This window comes from Desmodus rotundus, chromosome 6 (assembly GCF_022682495.2).
Source record: "Desmodus rotundus isolate HL8 chromosome 6, HLdesRot8A.1, whole genome shotgun sequence".
In the NCBI taxonomy this organism is placed as follows: Eukaryota; Metazoa; Chordata; class Mammalia; order Chiroptera; family Phyllostomidae; genus Desmodus; species Desmodus rotundus.
This window is the reverse complement of record NC_071392.1, coordinates 534,986-555,812: the sequence shown is the minus strand read 5'-3', so window position 1 is coordinate 555,812 and position 20,827 is coordinate 534,986. Positions and strand designations below refer to the sequence as shown.

The window sequence follows — 20,827 nt, the reverse complement described above, 5'->3', positions numbered from 1 at the left end:
GACCGGGTTGGCAGGCTCGCGGCGCGCCCGGCCGCACCGAGCACTAGCCTTGAGGTCCTCCGTCAGGGAGGACCGAGGCGCACGGCAACCGCGCTCCAGGCCTCGCCCAGAGCCCCCGCGACGTCACCTCCCCGGGCCGCGCGCGGCCGTGGGGCGCAGGCTGTGTGACGCCACAGGCCGCTTCGGGAAGGCTGCGTGATGACGCAGGCGCGCGGCGCGTGTGGGGTGTGTGGCGGCAGTCATGGCGGACGGTGGCGGTGAGGTCTCGTTTCCGCGGGACTGTCCCGGGTGTCGTCTTCATCCAAAGCCATCGAGGATCCCAGGCGGGGCCCGCCGTCTTCTGAGGCTGGGTAAGAGTCGTGGGCCCGCGTGGCGGGGCGCGGCAGGTGCGCTGGCCTGCAGGGGATCTCCAGCCGGGCTCCAAGGACACGTGCGACCTGGGAGGATGGGGGACGCGCTGGGCGTGGGGTCTCGGGGGCGGCTTTCCCAAAGGCGAGAACGAGGCGCTGCGAGGCAGGCCGGACCTCAGCGCGCGCCTCCTCTGCAGCAGTCCTGCGACATGCGCTCAGAGTGCGGCCTCCCAGCACCGGCCCGCTGTGCCCCTGCCGTAGTTCACGGGACAGTAATCACCGAACCTCTTTCTGTGTCCTGCCTGTAATCCCGCAGTGTGTGCTGACCTATGGAAGAATGTGGAAGAAAGGATGTTTTGTGTAGTGACGCGATGACACGAATAACCCCGGGGAATGGTAAGTTTAGGAAGCTCTGCGCTGGAATGGCAGAGAGGGGCTCCTGTGCTTGATGAGCCTGCTGCCCCCCAGGCTCCTTCCTGACACCTGTCGGTTACCTGTGCCCAGGCTCCTGGAAGAAACCCACGTGGGCTAACTAAACTGGCAGAGGGCGGGTGGGGCTGCAGGTGGCAAGCCTCCAGCGTGCTTGGGTCTGGAGTGGCCCTGTGCATTCCTACAGTGCTTGCAAGAACATTCTGAAACGGTTTGAGGCCTGGCCCTGCTGCACCCAGGGCAAGGTTATAGAAATTTCAGACAGTCGCTTGCTCCCTTCAGAAACTGGTGTGTGGGGCCCCGTGTGGATCTGCACGGCTCCATGGCAGCCACTTGCCACACACAGTGCGGTCACAGTACCCATGTGTCAGGTGCTCAATAGCAACATGGGGCAAATGGCACTGGATCAGGGTGCAGAACCAGAACAGTCATGTCTGTGCCGAAGTTGTTTGGGGCTTTCTGGGTGTTTGCTCTGGTCCAGGCTTATTGTGAATTTTATATTACCATATCCTGGAAACAGTCTTACAAAAAGTTGAAGATGAAACTCGGGGGACGGCTACAGGGAATAAAGAATAGAGAGCAGTAGGGGGCGAGGAACCCTGCCCTGAGGATCCGAGGCTCCAGGAGACAAGCTCCAGAGAACCACAGGATAACTGCTGCGGTGGAGCCACGGCAGGCGAGCGCTCAGCGGATTTATGGGCAGAGCCCAGGGGAGAGGAGGGCAGTGAGGTGCGCTGAGCTGTGTCGTGCGAAACTTAGTTGTGCTTCACCCAGTGTGTGCACTAATATAGTGATTTATTGCTTCTTTAGCCATGTTCTAAGGGCGGGAAAAGAAACTGACAAAAATAGTGGCTCATCCGGGACTGTCTTCCTTTGCTGCCGTGTCCCTTGGCTTTTCTGGAGCTCAGGCTCGAAGCCCTGAGCTCTGCCTCATCTCCTGCTAGCCCCTGGGCCCTGAGAGAGGCTCACTAGGTGTGTGTTTCAGGGGGCTGCAGGGGGCCCCCTTCCACTGTCTCCCTGCTCGGCTGCTGGCCTGCGAGGGTGACGCTCGTGGTCTCCAACTGCCTTGATGCCTGCACTTGTAGCGTCTCCTCCTTGGACTTTGTCTCTGGCCTCACCTCAGGCTGTGCCTCCTCCCGGGGATCCAGCTTGGTGGCTGACTTCTTGTCAGAGGCAGGTTCGGGCGTCTGCAAGGGCTCGGTGCCCCTGGAGCTCCCTACCTCCTTGTTGATGGTTACAGAGGACAGGCCCCGGGTCCTGGGCTGCACCCAGCAGTGGCTGAGGATCTCATCGATGTGCAGCCGCCGGCTGACATCCGGCTGGAGCATGCGGTAGATGAGGTCCTTGCACTCGTCTGTCAGGTGCTTCGAGCGTGGGAAGTTGACTCGGTGCTCCTTCTGGATGCGCAGCATCTTCTTGATATTGGAATCATCGTAGGGCATGGAGCCGCAGACCATGATGTAGAGGATCACACCCAGGCTCCAGATGTCGTAGACCTTGGGCTGGTAGGGGATGCCCTGTAGCACCTCGGGGGCCGCATACGCCGCTGACCCACAGAAGGTCTTGCTCAAGGTCAGCCGGCCGCTGTCATCCCGCAGGCAGCGCTTGGAGAAGCCGAAGTCGGACAGCTTGATGTTGAAGTCCTTGTCGAGGAGAAGGTTCTCGCACTTGAGGTCTCGGTGGACAATGTCCAGGTCGTGGCAGTACTTGACGGCCAAGGAGAGCTGGCGGAACTTCTTGCGAGCCTCGTCTTCGTGCAGGGCTCCATGGGTTTTGATGAACTCAAGGAGGTCGCCCTGGACCCCGAGCTCCATGACAATGTAGACCTTGCCCTCCGAGGTCTCGAAGATCTCGTAGGTCTTGATGATGGAGTGGTGGTTTAGCATGATCAGAATCTCAATTTCCCGGGGAAGGAATTTCTCCAAGAAGTCCTGAGGGGCTTTCTTGCGGTCAATGATCTTGACCGCCACGTTGAACTTCAGGCGCTCCGAGTAAGCAGATTTGACTTTGGCGTATGAGCCCTCTCCCAAGTTAATCCCCATGATATAGCCTCGCCGCTTGAGCACGGCAGTGTCATCCATGGTGCCTGGAGCACCCACCGCCTCTGAGGCTGCCCTCCACGTGCCCGTGAGGCATGGGCCGGTGGTGTCCTCGTTCACACTGCGGACAGAGTCCTCAGGGCTGGCTGGGCCTCCTGTCCTGCCTCCTCGAGGCCCGGACTCTGGGGTGGAACGTTCATTGTTGTCTCCGGGGTGACTTCAGTGGGTGAAGTCATAGAGGAGGGGTGCCCTGGGGGATGAGGCTCTGGCTTGAGCCATTTGGACTCGGAACCCTGGAAGGCCAGCCAGCGGGCTGGATCTGACTGAAGGCCTTTAGAGAGTGGCCTTGCACTTGGCTGGGACCCGAGGTAGGTAGGGACTGTGGGGACACATTGGTCCACCCAGGCCTCCAAACCCAGAGCCAGGACTTGTGTCAAGCGGAGAGCCAGGGCAGGCAGTTGTATCAGTCCCGTCCCTGCCAGAAACGGTGCCCTTCAGTCGCGACAGTCGGGTCTGGTAAGGGCATAGTTTTCAAAGGTGGGAGCAGAGTGTACGGAGCCCTAATGGTGGTCACACTCTTGGAAGAAGGGGGGGACGATCACTGGAACCTGGGAAGGGCAGTGCAGAGAGGGCAGCCTTGAGAGAGGCAATGACCTTAGGTGGCGACCAGAGAGACCCCCACAGGCAAGGAGCTGGGGAGAAATATTCCCGGCTGTTTCTCCCTTCCGTCCTGGAAGCTCTGGCCTGAGGTGGTCTGTCATCCATGCATTAGGGAGGAGGAGGATGGAGGGGGATCAGGATGGGCAGACCCCAGGCCCCTGGTGGCTGCCTGTAGGAAGCCAGGGCTCCGCCCCCTCCCGCATGGGTTGGCTGGACACCTCACCTCCCTGTGCCTCTCTCACCCAAGCCTCCGTCAGCTTGCTGCTCTGACAGCGACTCTGCACTGGGCGCCACTGACAGGGATCTCTGCTCCTGCTGTGTGTTGCGCCGGGGGTCTGCCCAGACCTGAGCCTTGGCTGGGCTCCTGGAGCAGAGCTGAGGCTGGACCTGGATGCCGCTTGGAGTGCCAGCAGTGGAGCCTGCCGCTGTGAGGGCTCCTCCATTTAGCACCTGCTTGCACGGCACCCTGGAGCCTTGGGTTTGATCTTGGCCAAGTCTGCCCCAGAGAGTGGGTGCCCTCTGTGTGCTGGAGTGCATGCACACCACCCCCTTGGCGCTCATTGGTCAGCATCTCTACATCCACGTGGCTGCAGCCCAAGGTGGACATCAGCGCCTTCTTGCTCCTGTACTCTGTCCCTACACTGTGACCACTTGCGTGGCTCGGAGGACACAGCTCCTTCACCCAGTGCAAATCTTGGAGAAGTGCCATAGGGTGTATTAGGTCCATCCAATACAGATGGGGGGGTTCAGAATTCGGTGTCCAGGCTCACCCAGCAGAGCCAGGTAGGTTGGTGGGAGGGAAAGCCCTGTGTCCTCGCCGGTGTCGGGGCTGCGGGTGCTGTTGGGTGGGCTGGCATGGTCGTGGTGGGGCAGCAGAGCCCCTGGGCCCTCAGGGTGGCAGGCTCACACCACACCTTCCTTCCCCTGTAAAGGTCGAGGCTTCCAGCGGACCCAGCTCTCCTCCATCCCAGCCCGGGCACTGAACACACCAGCCTCCACGCGGCTGCCCTCAGGAGACACTTTTCCATGAACCTCGTGCTTCTGGGCTCTGGGAGCAAGGCACTGGCTGCCCTGTGGCCCAGACTGTCTGTTCGGGATTGTTCAAGACGGCCTTGTGGGCGTGCGGTAGCCCCTCCCTGCAGAACAGGGAGCCGGTGTGGCCCTGTGCAAGGTGAGCAACCTGGCTTTCCTGCATGCAGGGTGCCTTCCGGAGCCCTGGCGCCCTGGGGGAATTGGGGCTGGTGCTCTGACTGTGGCTGCTGTGGATCACCAGCTCTGTCCCACTGGGACTCGAGCTTCCTCCCAGCACCTGTGAAGCTGCAGGGGCCGCCTTGTCAGCTGCAGGCTGGGGGCGTGGGTCAGACCCTTCCTGGCTGCTGCGAGACACCTCCCTGCAGCAGACTGCTGTGTGTCCCTGCCCCTAAATGCCAGGATGTCAGGGCTAGAAGAGACCTGACAGGTATTCCCTTTGGTGGCCACCAGGCTGGTCCAGGGCTCTGGGGTGGGGGCTATGCAGAAAGGCCAGGAGTGCCTGGCCAGGAAGTTCAAAACCACCCACTGTTCTGACCTTTCCATATTGCAAGTCAGGTGACTGACGACCTTTGGGGTTTGGGACCCAAGGGGCATCCTTCCCCAGGGATCTTCTAGGTCAGGGGTGTGTGGGCCACAACGGGCGGCTCACGGTGGGGTCAGGAGTGGGAACCCAGGTTGAGTTTGTTGTTGCCACTCTGGCAACCGCCCTTCGTGTGACAGCCCCTGGCCATGGGTTCATGCCAGCGAGTCTTCGCAGCCGGCCTCACGGTTCCCCGACTCTCTTGTCTCTGCAGATGGAGCAGGTGTCCAGAGATGGAGCCCAGGCCTTCGCCCCTCACCTCTCTGAGCGGGTTCTAGTCCTTGCTGGCTCCCCTTCTGCAAGGAGTTGGAGTTTCTGGCTCTTCAATGGGGTCAGAGCAGCTCAGGGCCTGGCATCTGACTGACCCTCTCTGAGCCCAGACTGGACACTGTTTCTTCTGCCTGCCTCCAGAACAAGGACCTCGGCTCCTCCGACATTTCCTGAATGAGAAACAAGGGACATTTAATAAAGGGATTTTAAATGTGTGGCTCAGTCTAGCCTCTTTCTCTCTTTTCCTCAGAGCACTCAGTAGGCAGAAGAGAAAGGCCCTGTGCTGCTCCAAGGGGTTGGAGCCAAGCTGGAGCAGGGCCCCGCATGCCGCCCATCCCCTCCCTGGTGCCTTTGTAAACCATGGCGGGGCGGGGGGGGGGGGGGCCGGTCAAAGGCCTGCGCTTGGCAGGTTCACCTGGAGATCCTGGGGGCTTGATGGGGTTCTGTGTCTCTACTGGGACCCGAGTGGGAGCTGACACCCTAGAGAGAGGGAGGCACCCACCTAACATTTCATTTGACGAGTGCCCGGTCACAGCCCAGCACTGTGGGCACACAGGCTGGCCCCTGGGCCCCACGTGGTCCACAGCCGGCTGGGCCAGGCTGGCAAGCAACATTCACATTCATCTTGCTGGTGCCAAGTGACAGGAAGAGCACCCCAGTCACGTCAGCTGCACCCCAAGACCCAGGCCAAAAGCCTCACCTTGGAACCAAGAATCAGACCCTACCGACCCGTCCCGGCGGTGAGGGCGGCCTGGGAGCAGCTCGTCTGCACCTGCAGAGAACAGGCTGGAGCCAGCCTGGAGAGCAGGTGATGGAGTCGGACCCTACTTGGGGGCCAAGAAACAAGGGACGGGTGTGTGGCACAGGCTGAAGGGTCAGCAAAGGGCTGGGGGGGGGAGGCACCTTGGAACCTGAAATTGGTCCGGCTGAGACAGGGACGCCGCCGCCCCACCCGGCTCCTGTTGCCCATCACCCTCACTGCCCCAGTGGTCAGGCCCTGCGGACGTGCCCCCGGGGGAGGCCGCTGATGAGGCCACGCCTGGACTGCTGGGCCCAGGCTGAGGCCCGGGAAGGGAAAGGACTTGAGGGGTGTTGCCCTGGCGGGTGGGGGCTCCTGCCGGCTGTCAGAGTGGGGTGTGGGGTAGAGCTCGGCTCAAGGCTGCCACAGCAGCGCCTAAGGCCAGGACCCAAAAGCTGAGTCCCCGACCTAAGAGAGGCTGGGACATTTTTAAATGGAAATAACCCCCCCACATTTTTCATGCCCTGGCTGGGTGGCTCAGTTGGAGTGTCGTTCTGCACACCAAAAAAGGTTTGGGGTTCAATCCCCAGCCCAGGCACGTACGGGAGGCAACCAGTTGATGTTTCTCTCACATCGATGCTTCTCCCGCCCTCCCCCGCAGTCAGTGAAAACATGCCCTCAGATGAGGGTAACAAAAAAGAAAGAGAAACTATTTCGTGACACATGAAAATTTTGCTAAGTTGAGGTTTCAGTGACCCTGTAGTGTCCCTGGACCGGCCGCTGTGCTCCTTTTGACATGAGCCCCAGGACACTGGCCAAGGGCTTTGGAGAAGTGAGACCCCACTGCCTGCTGGCACAGAACTCCCCAGGTTCTCCCCGGCTGTGGTTTGGAAAGCCCTCCAAATGCACCAGCCCAACACGCAGGCCGAGGGGTGTCCAGAGCTTGGGAGGGTGAAACCTGACCGCAGTCTGCCCACAAGGCCCCACAGGGAGGAGCCAAAGCCCTGTTCAGAAGGGGTTCTCCCCCGGGTGCCAGGGGCAGGGCTGGTTTTATCCCGCACTGGAATGAGCACTTGGCAATTTTATTACATTGGTGTTTGGGGGGGGGGGGGACCCTTGCGTATCAAACAATTATTTCAGAGCCTAAAAAAGTGAGCTGGGCCCTGGCTGGTGTGGTACAGTGGACTGAGCAATGGCCACTGGACCAAAAGCTCACAGTTCACTTCCCGGTCGGGGCACATGCCTGGGTTGAGGGCCAGGTCCCTGGCTGGGAGCGTGTGTGAGGCAACCGATGCCTCTCCCACACATTGATGTTTCTCTCCCTCTCCTTCTCCCTCCCCTCCCATTTCTCTGAAATAAATAAAATCTCTATAAAAAGGAAAGCAGGTTGACTGAAAGGCAGTAATTAGATTAACTCGCTGCCTCACGTTGAGTCCCCAAGGCGGCATGTGGATGACGACGTCGGGAAACGCTCTGTCCTGTGCTCAGGGGAGGCTGTTCGGGGACAGAACTGAGCGGTTCCTAACTGCTGCCTGGTCTGCAGAGCCCTCAGGGCAGGGGGGGCCCTCGTGCTGCTCTCCATCCTTGCCACCGAATAGGTGGGCAGGCGGCCCGCGAATGGGAAGGGACCTTCTAGAAAACACCCGGGGGCAGATGAACCCAGACCTGGCCCACTCTTGGCCAGTGTTGCGGTCACCTCCTGGCGTGGTCACTGCACTCCAAGGACTGCCACTGCCCAGGCCCCTGCCCCAAAGGCTAGGGCATCGGCCATCTGCACATGCTGGGGTCCTGCAGGTGACCCCCATGCAGCAGGGCTGGGGACCGTGGCCACCGCCACTGGGGGCGAGGGTCCGGCTTGCTAAGGGCCCAAGGGAACCTCCAGAGCACTGGTAGGCAGCCCGCCCAGGAAGCAGGGGTCAGAGCCCCTGGGGAAGGAGGGGCAGCCCCTCCCCGGGGCCAGAACCCACTTCCTACTTCACCACACTGTGAGGAGGCGCAGGGCGGGCTGTGGGCAGAGGGCCGGGCCTGCTCCCTGCACTCTGCACAGGAAGGTTGGGCAGGCGGGCAACCTGGTCTGGGTGCTCCCTGCCAGCGGGATGGAGGACGAGGAGGGCCCTGAGTGCGGCAAAGCGGACTTTGTGCTTTTGGACCAAGTGACCATGGAGGACTTCATGGAGAACCTGAAGCTCAGGTGGGCCTGGGCCCCGGCTCCCTTCTCCCTGGTCCCTGGTGGGGGAGGGGAGCCACACACACAGCCCCCCAGACCACTGTCTCTGGGTCACCACAGGGGCACTTGGCGAGGCAGGCAGGACCATTCCCTCAGGCCAGGGCAGATGGCCAGTGCTGGAGCGGACTCCCCAGACCCCGCCTCCCACACAGCCGGTGCCTTCTGGACACCCCATCACCCTCGTGGGGCCCTGCTGAGCCCTGGGGGAAGTGGGTAGGCTGAACAAGCCTCTGGGGGCACGTGGGCTGCTCCCCTGCACCCTGACCGGCACCCAGACTGGGTGGACGCTCCCTGTGGCAGGCAGAGCGACAGCCCATTTCCCTCAGAGGAGGGCAGAGGGTAGGGAGGGGCTGGGGTCAGGTGGTGCTGCCAGGAGCTGGCCTTGCCCCTGGGCAGCCAGGGGAGGGGAAGGCGCCCTGCGGAGCGAGCACAGAGGTGGGAGTCGGAGGGTAGGAACAAGCTGCTCTGTGTGGGGCACTAAGCTGAGCAGGGTTGCACCCCATTCAAACAAACCGGCTTGGACACAGCATCACCAACTCCATTCTGACTCAGGGTGCTGAGCCCCGGGCCGCACAGCTGGCACATGGGAAAGTGTCTCCCAGCAGGTGGGGGCGGGGGGTGAAGGAGAGTAGCCAGGGGACTCCCACGTCAGAGGCAGCTGAGGAAGAGGAACTCCAGTGGGCGCTGGGGGCAGGACAGGGCCCAGATAGCTTGGGGAGCAGCCCGCCAGTCTCCCGTGACCCCAGCCCTCACGGGTGACGGGGTCCTGAGGGAAGGGCTGAGAGAAGTCAGGATGTTCTGAGGGAGGGTGGCGGCAGCTGCAGCCCCAGCGACCTTCACAGGCCCAACTCCCAGACCCTGTTTGGGTGGGGCTGGGCGGGGTCCCCTCCAGCCACTGGGGCCCCACCCAGGCCTTGAGAAAGGAAGCGGCACAGGCCCCTCCCTCTGCCTCCTAATATCTTTCTGGTCCTGGCTTCAACCTGTCTCCTTCCCCACAGGCTCTGGCTTGCCCAATGTGGCCTTGGACAAGTCAGTCCCTCCATAAAATGGGGAGGGAGGGTCACAATTCCTGTGCCATCAGGACCCCGTGGAGGGCAGTGTGGACCCCAACACTCCGCTGCCATGGGGGTGGGTCCGGGAAGTCTCAGGGGCACCGCCCTCCCATCTCTGAGCTCAGCCCCAAGGTGGGCCAGGGCCCCAGGCTCCCCGCATGGGCCCACCACCCCTGGGCCTAGCATGTGTCCCAAGGGCTGAGGGGTGGCCCTGCCCACGCCAGGTTCGAGAAGGGCCGCATCTACACCTACATCGGGGAGGTGCTGGTGTCCGTGAACCCGTACCAGGAACTGCCCCTCTACGGGCCCGAGGCCATCGCCAGGTACCAGGGCCGAGAGCTCTACGAGCGGCCGCCCCACCTGTACGCCGTGGCCAACGCCGCCTATGGGGCAATGAAACGCAGGTCCAGGGACACCTGCATTGTCATCTCAGGTACCCACCTGGGCCCCGCGCCTTCATTTGTGAGCAATGGGAGGCGACTGGAAGCTCCTGGTGGGGTGGGCACAGGGTGCCAGTGTGGGGCAGAGGCCGCTCATTCTGCCTGCCCCTTCGTCCGGCAGGAGAGAGTGGTGCAGGGAAGACCGAAGCCAGCAAGCACATCATGCAGTACATTGCGGCCGTCACCAACCCCAGCCAGAGGGCCGAGGTGGAGAGGTGAGGCTGGGCAGGGCTGGGCAGCAGGAGAGGCCACTGGGCCTCAGGGCCGGGCCATCTGTCTAGAAGGCTCCAAGGTCCTCACCCAGGACCCCTCCACCGAGGTGAGAGGAGGCAAGGCCCAGAGCAGGGGCACCTGCCACCTGTGGGGAGGCAGCCGGGGGCAAGGCCCACACATGGCCTGGGCCCCTCTCGGGACACGGGACAGCAGTGGTGAAGCCGGCCATCCAGGAAGGTCCAGGACGTCAGCCAGGTGTCAGGGTTTCAGCCGGAAACCGGAAATCAGGGCCGTCCTGCTGCTCACCAGCTCCCGGGGAGGGGCTTCCTGTGCAGGAACCTACTCTTCCTGTGGACGTGGTGGGCCTGGGGCTGGGGGACAGGTGCTGCTGAGCACACGTGGCCAGTAGCCAGCAGCTGCTCCCCCTGCAGCTGGAGGCCACTGGCAGAGTGTCCAGACCCAGGTCCTCACTGCAGGCCAAGTGAAGACCTGGTGAAGATGGGAGGCGGCCCCACCTGGCACAGGTCCCTGGCGGGGCCTCTCCCAGCACCTCAGGGTGAAGGCCCTTCCACAGCCCACAGGGGCAGTGCAGGGCATGGCGCAGACAGGGACGCTGGACCGAGGTACGGTCTCCCACTTGAGGTCTTTGCATCGTGGTCCCCCCGCGCCCTTCCCAGGGTCAAGGACGTGCTGCTCAAGTCCACCTGCGTGCTGGAGGCCTTTGGCAATGCCCGCACCAATCGCAACCACAACTCCAGCCGCTTCGGCAAGTACATGGACATCAACTTCGACTTCAAAGGAGACCCCGTGGGCGGGCACATCCACAGCTACCTGCTGGAGAAGGTGGGTCCCAAAGGCCCCACCCTCCCCAGCCCGGGCCCTGGGAGGGTGGGGGGAGGAATGCACCTCTGATGTCCCAGGTCCACAGGGTGGGGCTCCTCTGTGGCCAGGCCAGCCACCCCACTTCCTGCCCTGCCCTGGGGCTCTGGGGCCTGTCCTGGGGGGCTCCCCTCCACCCAGGCATGGGTCCAGCTGCCCCTCTCTCCTCAGTCTCGGGTCCTCAAGCAACACGTGGGTGAAAGGAACTTCCACGCCTTCTATCAGGTAAGCCAAGGTAGGCAGGTGGGGAAGACCAGACAGCCCTTCTGAACACCCTGCCCACAGTCCACTTCCTGCCCCCTCGACCCCACCCCCTGGGGTGGGTTCCCGCTGGATACAGCTGTGTCCGCGCCCTGTCTGACCCAGACATGACTTCCCCCTGGACTTCGAAGAGAGTTCTCAGGGCTCATTCCATGTCTGCACCACATCTGACCACTGAACTGGGTTCTCCCTGCCCTCCAGCAGTGTCCACCCACGCCCCTGCAGAGCTCCCATGGTGGGTGGGGTCTACCAGGGCTGAGGGGCACATCTGTGTGCCCTGCCTGCGTGGGTGGGGCCTGACCCAGGCGCGTGTCCTGCAGGTGCTGCAAGGCTGTGAGGACAGTGAGCTGCAACAGCTGCACCTGCAGAGAAACCCCGCCCTGTACAACTTCACCCGCCAGGGCGCAGGGCTCAGTGTGAGCAGGGGCTCCCCAGCAGGTCCGCGGGCCCCGGGGCTGGCAGCACTGGGGAGGCCCTGATCTCACAGGCATTCAGTGCAGGGAACTGGAGGCCATGGTGGTGAGAAGCACAGGCTGGGGTGCTGAGCCCCTTCTCTCCCAGGCTTCAGACAATGACGAGAGGAGTCCCCACCAGGCAGTGACGGAGGCCATGAGGGTGATCGGCTTCAGCGAGGAGGAGGTGGGCTCCGTGCACCGGATCCTGGCCGCCATTCTGCACCTGGTGAGCCTGGCTGCCGGGCTGGGGCCACGCCCACATCCCTGGCTGTGTCCCTGCATCCCTTCCTTGTGCCTCAGCAAAGACGTGCAGGGTCTTGGGAAACATGGAGCCTGAATCTTCCTGGTTCCCTCATCACCAGGGAAACATCGAGTTTGTGGAGAGGGAGGATGGGCACCTGGCTGTGGCTGAGGAGGTGCTGGTGGACCACGTGGCCGAGTTGACAGCCACGCCCCGGGGACTGGTGCTGCGCTGTCTCCTGGCACGCACTGTGGCCTCCGGGGGCAGGGAAGTCATTGAGAAGGGCCATACCCCAGCCGAGGCTAGCTACGCCCGGGATGCCTGTGCCAAGGTACTCTGGGGACAGGCCGTGCGGGGGGAACCCAGGAGGCCTTCCTGGAGGAGGCAAGGCCAGAGGCAGGCCAAAGCAGCCCCGGCTCTCCCCAGGCAGTGTACCAGCGGCTGTTTGAGTGGGTGGTGAACCAGATCAACGGTGTCATGGAAGCCCGGGACCGGGATCCCCGGCGGGATGGCAAGGACACAGTCATTGGCGTGCTGGACATCTACGGCTTCGAAGTGTTCCCTGTCAACAGGTGGGTGGCCCAGCTCTGACCCCCAACCTCTAAGGCTGCCTTAGCCCCAGGGTGCTCAGCTGGCTGGGAAGGGGGATGTCTGGTACCTGTCCTGGCGGGTCCCTGCCTCAGGGTCACGTCTAAGCCTCAGCCGTGCCCCCGCCCATCCTGTGGTGCCCAGGAAGGCAAAGTCCTGAGGTCACTGCCCCTCACTGTGAGCACGCCTGCTGCTGGAGGTAGGAGCTGGGGGTGAAGGAGAGGCCCAGCCCAGGAGAGGCACCCCCAGTGAGGCTAGGGAGCTCTGCAGGCCAGCCTCAGGGGCACTTCTGGGGCAAGGCTGCCACTGGAGTAAAAACCCTCCCGGCGGCGGCATAACCGGGCGGGCCTTCGCTCCAGCTTCGAGCAGTTCTGCATCAACTACTGCAACGAGAAGCTGCAGCAGCTCTTCACCCAGCTCATCCTGAAGCAGGAGCAGGAGGAATACCAGCGGGAGGGCATCGCCTGGCAGAGCGTGAGTGCTGCCCGCCAGCCCGCCCTGCGTGGCACAGGCCCTGGGGGGGAGGCGCCGCGTGGCCTGGGCGGAGGCCTGCGGGGCTCAGAAGCCGCCCTGCTCGCTCTGCCTCAGGTGGAGTACTTCAACAACGCCACCATTGTGGACCTGGTGGAGCGGCCGCACCGGGGCATCCTGGCTGTGCTGGACGAGGCCTGCAGCACCGCGGGCCCCATCACAGACCGGATCTTCCTGCAGACGCTGGACACACACCACCGCCACCACCCACACTACACCAGCCGCCAGGTGCCCCCGCCCCGCGGCCACCCCACCCTCATGCAGTCAAGGCACGGGCGTGCACCCAACGGGCACCACACTGCCTGTCTCGGCTGGACTACAGTGGTGGCCCGGCCTCCTCTGCAGGACTGCCCACCCCCTTCTGGGCTCTGACCCTGGCTGTCCCCTCCTCCCACCAGCTCTGCCCGACGGACAAGACCATGGAGTTCGGCCGAGACTTCCGGATCAAGCACTACGCTGGGGACGTCACGTAAGGCCCCCACCGAACTTTCATTCCTGCCTCTGCCCACTCTTTTTAAGACACTGGAAATGTGCCCTTTGCCAGAGGGTTTTTAAGAGCGGTTCTCGGCCTTGGCTCCATCAGAGAAGCTTCTGGGGAGCTTTCAGAAACGCCCACCCCATAGGCGCCCTGGGCTAGAGGGCAGGACACTGGGTCCTCACGCCCAGTGGGCCCCCCGCAGGTACTCTGTTGTGGGCTTCATCGACAAGAACAGAGACGCTCTCTTCCAGGACTTCAAGCGGCTGCTGTACAACAGGTGAGCAGCCAGGGCTCGGGCAGCTGGGCCCACAGACATTCGGGTCTGGCTCCTGCCAGACAGCCGGAGGTTACGAACAGCCGAGCCAGTAGGGGCTGCCTCCCCGCAACGGCGTCTGAGCATGGGGCCTGTGTCCACAGCTCGGACCCCACCGTGCGGGCCATGTGGCCGGATGGACAGCAGGACATCACAGAAGTGACCAAGCGCCCCCTGACGGCCGGCACACTCTTTAAGAACTCCATGGTGGCCCTGGTTGACAACCTGGCCTCCAAGGTACCAGCCAGGCCCCGGCCCCACCCAGACCCTTCCAGGTCCCTCATGCCCAGGTGTCAACTCCAGCCTCCACACAGCATGGGGAGGGACTGATTTCTCCTGTCTGCTGTGAGCCCCGGCCAGCGGGGTGGGCCTGGTGATCAACACAGGATGCCACCTGGCATCTGCCCTCTGCCCCCAGGAGCCCTTCTACGTGCGCTGCATCAAGCCCAACGAGGACAAGGCGGCTGCGCGGCTGGACGAGGGCCACTGCCGCCACCAGGTCGAGTACCTGGGGCTGCTGGAGAACGTGAGGGTCCGCAGGGCGGGCTTCGCCTCCCGCCAGCCCTACCCTCGGTTCCTGCTCAGGTACAGCTGCCCCTGCCTGTTCCTGTGGGCCTGTAGTGTGGGGAGTCGGGGGGGGGGGCGAGGGGCAGGCAGGGGCTCCCGAAAGCAGCTTCTCAGACCCAACACACCCCAGCGCTAAAGTCGCGAGGACCCTCGGGACACTGGCAGGACAGGGCCAGGAACCGGCGGGATTTGTTGGGGCGTGGGCGGGGCTAAGGTGTGAGGTTGCCGAGGGGGGGGGGAAGGAGGCGGGGGAAGGGAGGGTGCGGGTGGGTCGGCCCCCGCTCCCCAGGGCCTGGTGCCCACTGCCCTGGCCTGCCGTGACAGGTACAAGATGACCTGTGAGTACACGTGGCCCAACCACCTACTGGGCTCGGACCGGGCGGCCGTGAGCGCCCTCCTGGAGCAGCACGGGCTGCAGGGGGACGTGGCCTTTGGCCACAGCAAGGTCTTCATTCGCTCGCCACGGACGCTGGTCACGCTGGAGCAGAGCCGCGCGCGCCTCATCCCCATCATCGTGCTGCTGCTGCAGAAGGTGCGGCGGCGCCGTGGGTGTGGAGGAGGGGCGTACTCGGTGGGGGCGGGGCGGGGGCGGGGCGGGGGCGGGGGCGGGGCCTGCACCAGGACCCACCGTCACACTTCGGAGTAGCTCAGGGCGCCCAGCTCACTCCCAGGAGACAGCCCACGACTGAAAGTGACTTGAGTAAAACGTGGGGGTCTGGTTCAAGTCACGTCAGTCCTGTGGCCGCCAGCTTCAGGCCCAGGTGTGCCCAGGTGCCATAACAAGATTTTCAGGAGCACCGGCTTCCTTCCTCTCTCCCTCTGTTTTTTCCTTCTTTCCCTCTATTTATTCTGTAAGAGTTCAGACCTGGAGGACAGCGTGTGGAGCAGGGAACTAGATTCCCACACCCCTGCCTAGCGTCCACATCACCTCGGGACACTGCAGCTTTGCACAGGCGCCTGCTCCTCTGTCCCTGTTATGTCGGAGCAAATCAGTTCACTGACAATCAGTGTGGTTTTCCCACCTCTCTGCACGGCCCTTCATTGGAACCTTTCGAGCGTGCAGAAAAGCTGATGACAGATTTGTGTGCTGATTGCCACTCGCCTGGATGGCTAGGCCCTGCGCCCACCCTGTCCCTGTCACACCCACATACGGGTGCTCTTGTGGCGCAGGTCTTGTAGTTTCCTGAGCCACACAAAGTAACACCAACCCCAGACACTTCGGCAGGGATGTGCTCAGCACAAAGGCACGCACCTTTACGGCCACGCCGGCACCCCAGGGCTCTGACACTGATCTAACCTGCGTGTCTGCGTGGCCAGCACGTGGCCATACTCGGATTTCCGCAAGTGCCCCAGGGTCACCGGTCACATCTAGTAGAAACACAGAATCCCATCAGCAGAGACACTCATAGGTGCCCAGCTGTCACCACCTCTGACAGGCAGGCGCTGGGTTTCAGACTATGAGAGAACAGTGTCAGAAACAGTGGGACATAAAAAGCTCGCATTGACCTCTTGCTGACACGCGCCTGCCTGTCAGTGTCCCTGTCACCTGGCTGTGCCAGTCGGGGTCTGGACATTTGCGGCCCACACAGTGTTGTTTAAGTCTGATTTAATCTGTGGGTCTGCTGGGCTGCCTGCCAGCCTCTCTCGGGTTTGTGGTCTGGGCTTTGATGGTTGCATTCTTGGGGTGTCCCTCCATCTAGGGGTCCCCTGGGAGTGGGAGGTGAGGTCTGGACCAGGTCAGTTTCCAGGTGGACAGTGGGCAGCTGCCCCCACAGGTGGGGAATGGACTGCCTCTGCCCCTTCCCCCTTGTCACATGCTTTCTTCCTGGGGCACCTGGGAGTCCCTAGCAATGCGGGTCTCAGCCCAAAGGCCTGGGACTGGTGAGCAGCCCTTTGGAGGCGGCTGGCGGGAGGCACAGGCAGGCGTGGCCCGCCGCACCCCCAGGCAGTGGGTGGAGCAGAGGGGTTCCCTGAGAGACCAGGGTGTTCTCCAGGGACCTGAGCCCAGGCTGGAGGTGAGCCAGGCGGGGCCAGGCTGGGCCTGACCTGTCACCTGAACCCGGCCCAGGCCTGGCGGGGCACGCTGGCCCGGTGGCACTGCCGGCGACTGCGGGCTGTCTACACCATCATGCGCTGGTTCCGGAGGCACAAGGTGCGCGCCCACCTGGCAGAGCTGCACCGGCGGTTCCAGGCCGCACGGCAGCCCCCGCTCTATGGCCGGGACCTCGTCTGGCCACCGCCGCCAGCTGTGCTGCAGCCTTTCCAGGACACCTGCCTCACACTCTTCTGCAGGTACCACCCGTGAGGCCCCTCACTCTTCCCACCTCAGCCAGTACTGGCTGGACACCTGGACTCAGCGCTCAGTTGTCTGGACCCCGAGCTGCCACCGGCAACATCGGGAGAGCAGGGGAAGCCCAGCTGCCCCTGCCCCACTGTCCCACACCATTCTGGGCATTGGAGGGGACAGAAGCCTCGGGCTCCTCACTTGAGGCCGGCAGGGGAGGATAGCGGGTGGGGCCGGGAATGAGCCGGGCTTGGACAGCCGAGCAGGAGGGGTGGTCGGGGCACCAGGGTGGCCAGTGCAGGGCTGAAGTGCTTGGCTTCTCCCACAGGGGAGGGGTATGAGAGGCAGGACCAGGGGTGGGGGAGGGGAGGGAAGCACAGGGGCCCCCCTGAGCACCTGCCCCTCCCCAGGTGGCGGGCCCGGCAGCTGGTGAAGAACATCCCCCCTTCAGACATGGCCCAGATCAAGGCCAAGGTGGCTGCCATGGGGGCCCTGCAGGAGTTGCGGCCAGACTGGGGCTGCCGGCGGGCCTGGCTGCGAGACTACTTGTCCTCTGTGAGTGTGGGGGCTGGAGACCCAGGAAGGGCTCCAGCCTGAGGCTGTGCTGTGTCCTCTCCCTGGGCATGGCTGTCTGTCCTCTGGGCCCTGCTTCTCTGTCCCTGGGGTTGAAGGGTGCCACCCAGAACCTGCTGGCCTGGCCTTTACTGAGTGGCGCGCCTTTTCCCTGCTCCCCTCCCATCCCTCCCTCCTAAGGCCAACCCCCATCCTCAGCAACAGTCCAACCCTCTGTCCTTAGGTACAGCCCCCACAGGCGCCATCCACATACCTCTGGCTGGGCCTGCAGGACGCTGGGGCTCAGGGGTCTGGGGTTTGCCCTGGTGGGTGCCACAGGGAGGGGCCTGGTCCTTGCCGGCTGCTGCCTTCCTGGCGGGCAACCGTCCAGGTCTGGCCTAAGGGGCAGGGCCAGTGGGCAGAGACGTGCTGCCCTGCACCTTAGGCTGCGGGGTCTGTGCTGGGCCCTGGGGACGCGTGGGGCGGAGAGTGGGTGCGGAAGAGACCTTATACGCAGGGCCTGACTCAATCTCCCAAGGTGAAGGGCGGCTGCGCCATTCACCCAGAGTCACCGTCGCCGAGCATGGGCCCCAAGACTCTCCCCCATGTACCCCAATCTATGCTCAGGCCACCGACAACCCTGCTGCCTCCGGCCTGTTCGCTCAGTGCCTGAAGACACTTCAGGACAGGGACAGCTTCACAGCTGTCCTCTTCTCCAGCCACGTCCGCAAGGTGAGCAGGGGCCAGGGCCCCAGCCCAGGCTGACCCTCAGGGTCCCGCAGCGGCTCCTGACACGTGGGAAAGGGTCAGCTCCAAACCAGGTAGGGAGAAGACAGGGTGGGGGGGAAGGGGTGCCAGGGTGGCAAGTGACCGCCAGCACCCGCCCCGCAGGTGAACCGCTTCAGCAAGCGCCGGGACCGCGCGCTCCTGCTCACTGACCGGCACCTGTACAAGCTGGATCCCAGCCGGCAGTACCGGGTGATGCGGGCTGTGCCCCTGGACGCGGTGAGCCATGGGGACAGGGCAGGGCCTCCATGGGCCCCTCCTTTCCCAACTGCCTGGGATGGCTGGAACTTTCTAGAACAGTCCCAGCTCAGGATGCCCTCCCTCAACAGCCTCTGTGGCTTCCTGTGGACACAGCCCCCACCCTCCCCCCACTCTCTACTCTCTGGCTCCCAGGTGGCCCTCTCCCCACACCTGTGCCTGTGCCTGTGCCTGTGCCTGGCTGGGGGTCTCCCACCAGAACCTTGTGGGCCCTGCTCACCACCTGGCTCTGTGGCTCCCTGGCCCTTGGGTCCCCAGCTCCTGTTCCCACAGGGCAAGGACCGGCCCCAGGCAGGCCAGGGGCCCATGACTGTCCACGGTGGGGGACACCAGGTCCAGAGCCACGACCAGTGTGGCTAGTTAGAAGGAATAGACAGAAAACTGACAGGTCAGCTCCTTAGTACCACCAGCACGGTCAGGGACTCAAGAGCCACTAGGGAGGAAGGGGACCTGGGGGGACTGATGGAGCAGCAGGTGGGGGGTGCTGGAGGGTGGGTCCTAGGGGTGCAGGGTTGGGAGGAGGACCTGCCGCCGCCTGACCCTGACTGCCCCGCAGGTGACCGGGCTGAGCGTGACCAGTGGGCGGGACCAGCTGGTGGTGCTGCATGCGAAGGGCCAGGATGACCTGGTGGTGTGTCTGCATCGCTCGAGGCCACCGCTTGACAACCGCGTGGGGGAGCTGGTGGGCGTGCTGGTGGCCCACTGCCAGGGGTGAGTGGGGTGGGCAGCTGCCCACTTGCTCCACTGCCCGCCTGCCCATTTCCCCACCTGCCAGTCTGCAGCTGACCTCTTTCCCATCCACTCCAGGGAGGGTCGCCCCCTGGAGGTCCGGGTGTCCGACTGCATCCCCCTGACCCAGCGTGGCACTCGGCGCCTGGTGTCTGTGGAGCCCACGCCAGAGCAGCCCGAACCTGACTTCCGCTGCAGCCGTGGCACCTTCACCCTCCTGTGGCCGAACAGCTGAGTCCACCTGTCCCACCTGTTCAGGTGCAGGGGGGCCTCTGACCGCACAGAGGGACAGCTCCTCCACCCACGCCCACCCCTTGAGAGTCCCCCCAAACACTGGGCAATAAAGGGTACCATGCCTGCCACGTGGACTTGCGTCTGTGGGTGGACGTCCTGCCTGCTTGGCAATGTCACCCCTGCGGGGTCACATGAATTGGAGGAGGAGCCCTTTCCGCCCCAGGCTGACATCCACCATGTGGGTTTCAGGCTGTCCCTTTCCGTCTCCCCCTGTAGGACCCCTGGCCTTGTTCCTACCAGGTCCTGGGGAGGCCAGCAGGCCCAGCACCCACTGGGGGCACACAGCAGGCCCACCAGCTTTCTGGGGTGCATGCTGTCCCAGGCCCTGGGAGCACCTCCACTGACAGGAGCAACCAGGGCTTTCCAGAGTCCAGAAGCCTGGCCTGGGCCTGGGACTTCTGGGGAGTCAGCAAAGGAAGGCCAGAGTAACGCCCCTCTGGCAGCAGAGCCCCTCCCAGCCTGTCTCAGCCCTGGGCCCCACGTCCACCCACAGGCAGCCCTCTGCTCTCACTCCTCCCTTGGGTGTGCCGGATTGCTGTGGGCTGTGGCCTTGCGGTGTGTCACCAAAGGGCTCAGGCCTCACTGAGCTTCCCGTCACTGTCCGGGGGACACAGGGTCACCTCCTGCCCTGGGAGAGCTGCTTGTCCCCAAGCCAGCCTGGAGGTTCCTACTAGGGGGCCGCAGCCCCTCACCCCTCCTCCCCTGCAGAGCAACCTAACCCCAACATGGGCCTGAGTGCCCCTACACAGGAGGTCTCAGCCTTGGTGTGTCCCACAGGTTGCTGGGGGCAGGGCTTGTCCCAGAGCTGTCAGCGTCACCTGCTGCTTTTTTAGAAAATATTTTATTTATTTATTTATTTTTAGAGAGAGGGGGAGGGAGAAAAAAGAAACATCTGTGTGTGGTTGCCTCTCACACGCCCCCTACTGGGAACCCCAGGCATGTGCTCTGATTGGGAATCAAACCTGCCACCCTTTGGTTCACAGGCCAGCACTCAACCCACTGCACCACACCATCCAGGTAGCCTCTGCTGCTTTAAGAAGCCCAGCTGCTTCTGGGAAGAGACAAGGGCTTAGAGAGGGAGTGGGAACTTCATGGAGCCTGGAGGGGGCACTGCTCACACCACCTGGCAGCATTTGGGGCCCAGCACTGCTGGGGGCTGCCTGCTGCACGCCCAGGGCCTGGAGACCCTCACAGTGTGTCCAGCCTCCGGAGAGAAAGGGTGACAAGCTAGGGAGAGGGAGGTGACAGAACCCCGTCATTACACTCCCACCTCGCCTCGGGCAATTCCCATACACTGCGTGCCGCCGGCTATGACTACCAGCCACTGTTCCAGGCGCGTTGCAAATATCCCCTCACCCCATGCCTACACCGTCAGTGTCACCTTTATGCTGCTGCTGTGACAGGTGGGGAAACGGGAGGGCCAGTGACCTGAGTGGGGCAGCTGCAGGGACCCGTGTTCCCGTCCTACACCTGTGCCGAACCACTTGGCCACACAGCAGCACTCGGAGACATGGACAGACGACGGTGTTGCACCCGAGGAGACCTCACAAGACCCACGTCGGAAGCCACTGGGCAGCACG

At 63.4% G+C, this 20,827-nt stretch overlaps 2 protein-coding genes, 1 long non-coding RNA gene and 1 other non-coding gene across 4 annotated transcripts; 3 read left to right on the top strand and 1 right to left on the bottom strand.

Annotated features, from left to right (window-relative positions):
• The first annotated feature begins 192 nt into the window (after positions 1-192).
• Positions 193-5,575, top strand: LOC112306961 (uncharacterized). The gene is made up of 4 exons (XR_002975002.3): positions 193-350; positions 667-746; positions 4,411-4,649; positions 5,305-5,575. It is a non-coding gene; the product is annotated as an uncharacterized lncRNA (long non-coding RNA).
• Positions 753-3,190, bottom strand: LOC112306960 (testis-specific serine/threonine-protein kinase 1). The gene has a single exon (XM_045197448.2). It carries the CDS (start codon positions 2,858-2,860, stop codon positions 1,748-1,750), a length of 1,113 nt encoding a protein of 370 aa, XP_045053383.1. The 5' UTR covers positions 2,861-3,190; the 3' UTR covers positions 753-1,747.
• On the top strand, positions 915-1,046 carry LOC112307046 (small nucleolar RNA SNORA9). Its single transcript, XR_002975012.1, has one exon. It is a non-coding gene; the product is annotated as a small nucleolar RNA SNORA9 (small nucleolar RNA).
• A 2,515-nt stretch (positions 5,576-8,090) lies between the features above and the next one.
• MYO1G (myosin IG) lies at positions 8,091-19,315 on the top strand. The gene is made up of 22 exons (XM_045197437.2): positions 8,091-8,290; positions 9,603-9,811; positions 9,940-10,033; positions 10,709-10,874; positions 11,082-11,135; positions 11,492-11,587; positions 11,733-11,852; positions 11,989-12,198; positions 12,294-12,439; positions 12,815-12,929; positions 13,044-13,214; positions 13,385-13,455; positions 13,667-13,741; positions 13,882-14,014; positions 14,196-14,362; positions 14,669-14,876; positions 16,413-16,636; positions 17,039-17,183; positions 17,808-17,912; positions 18,072-18,185; positions 18,781-18,935; positions 19,032-19,315. Exons 1-22 carry the CDS (start codon positions 8,196-8,198, stop codon positions 19,186-19,188), a joined length of 3,030 nt encoding a protein of 1,009 aa, XP_045053372.2. The 5' UTR covers positions 8,091-8,195; the 3' UTR covers positions 19,189-19,315.
• Positions 19,316-20,827: the final 1,512 nt, after the last annotated feature.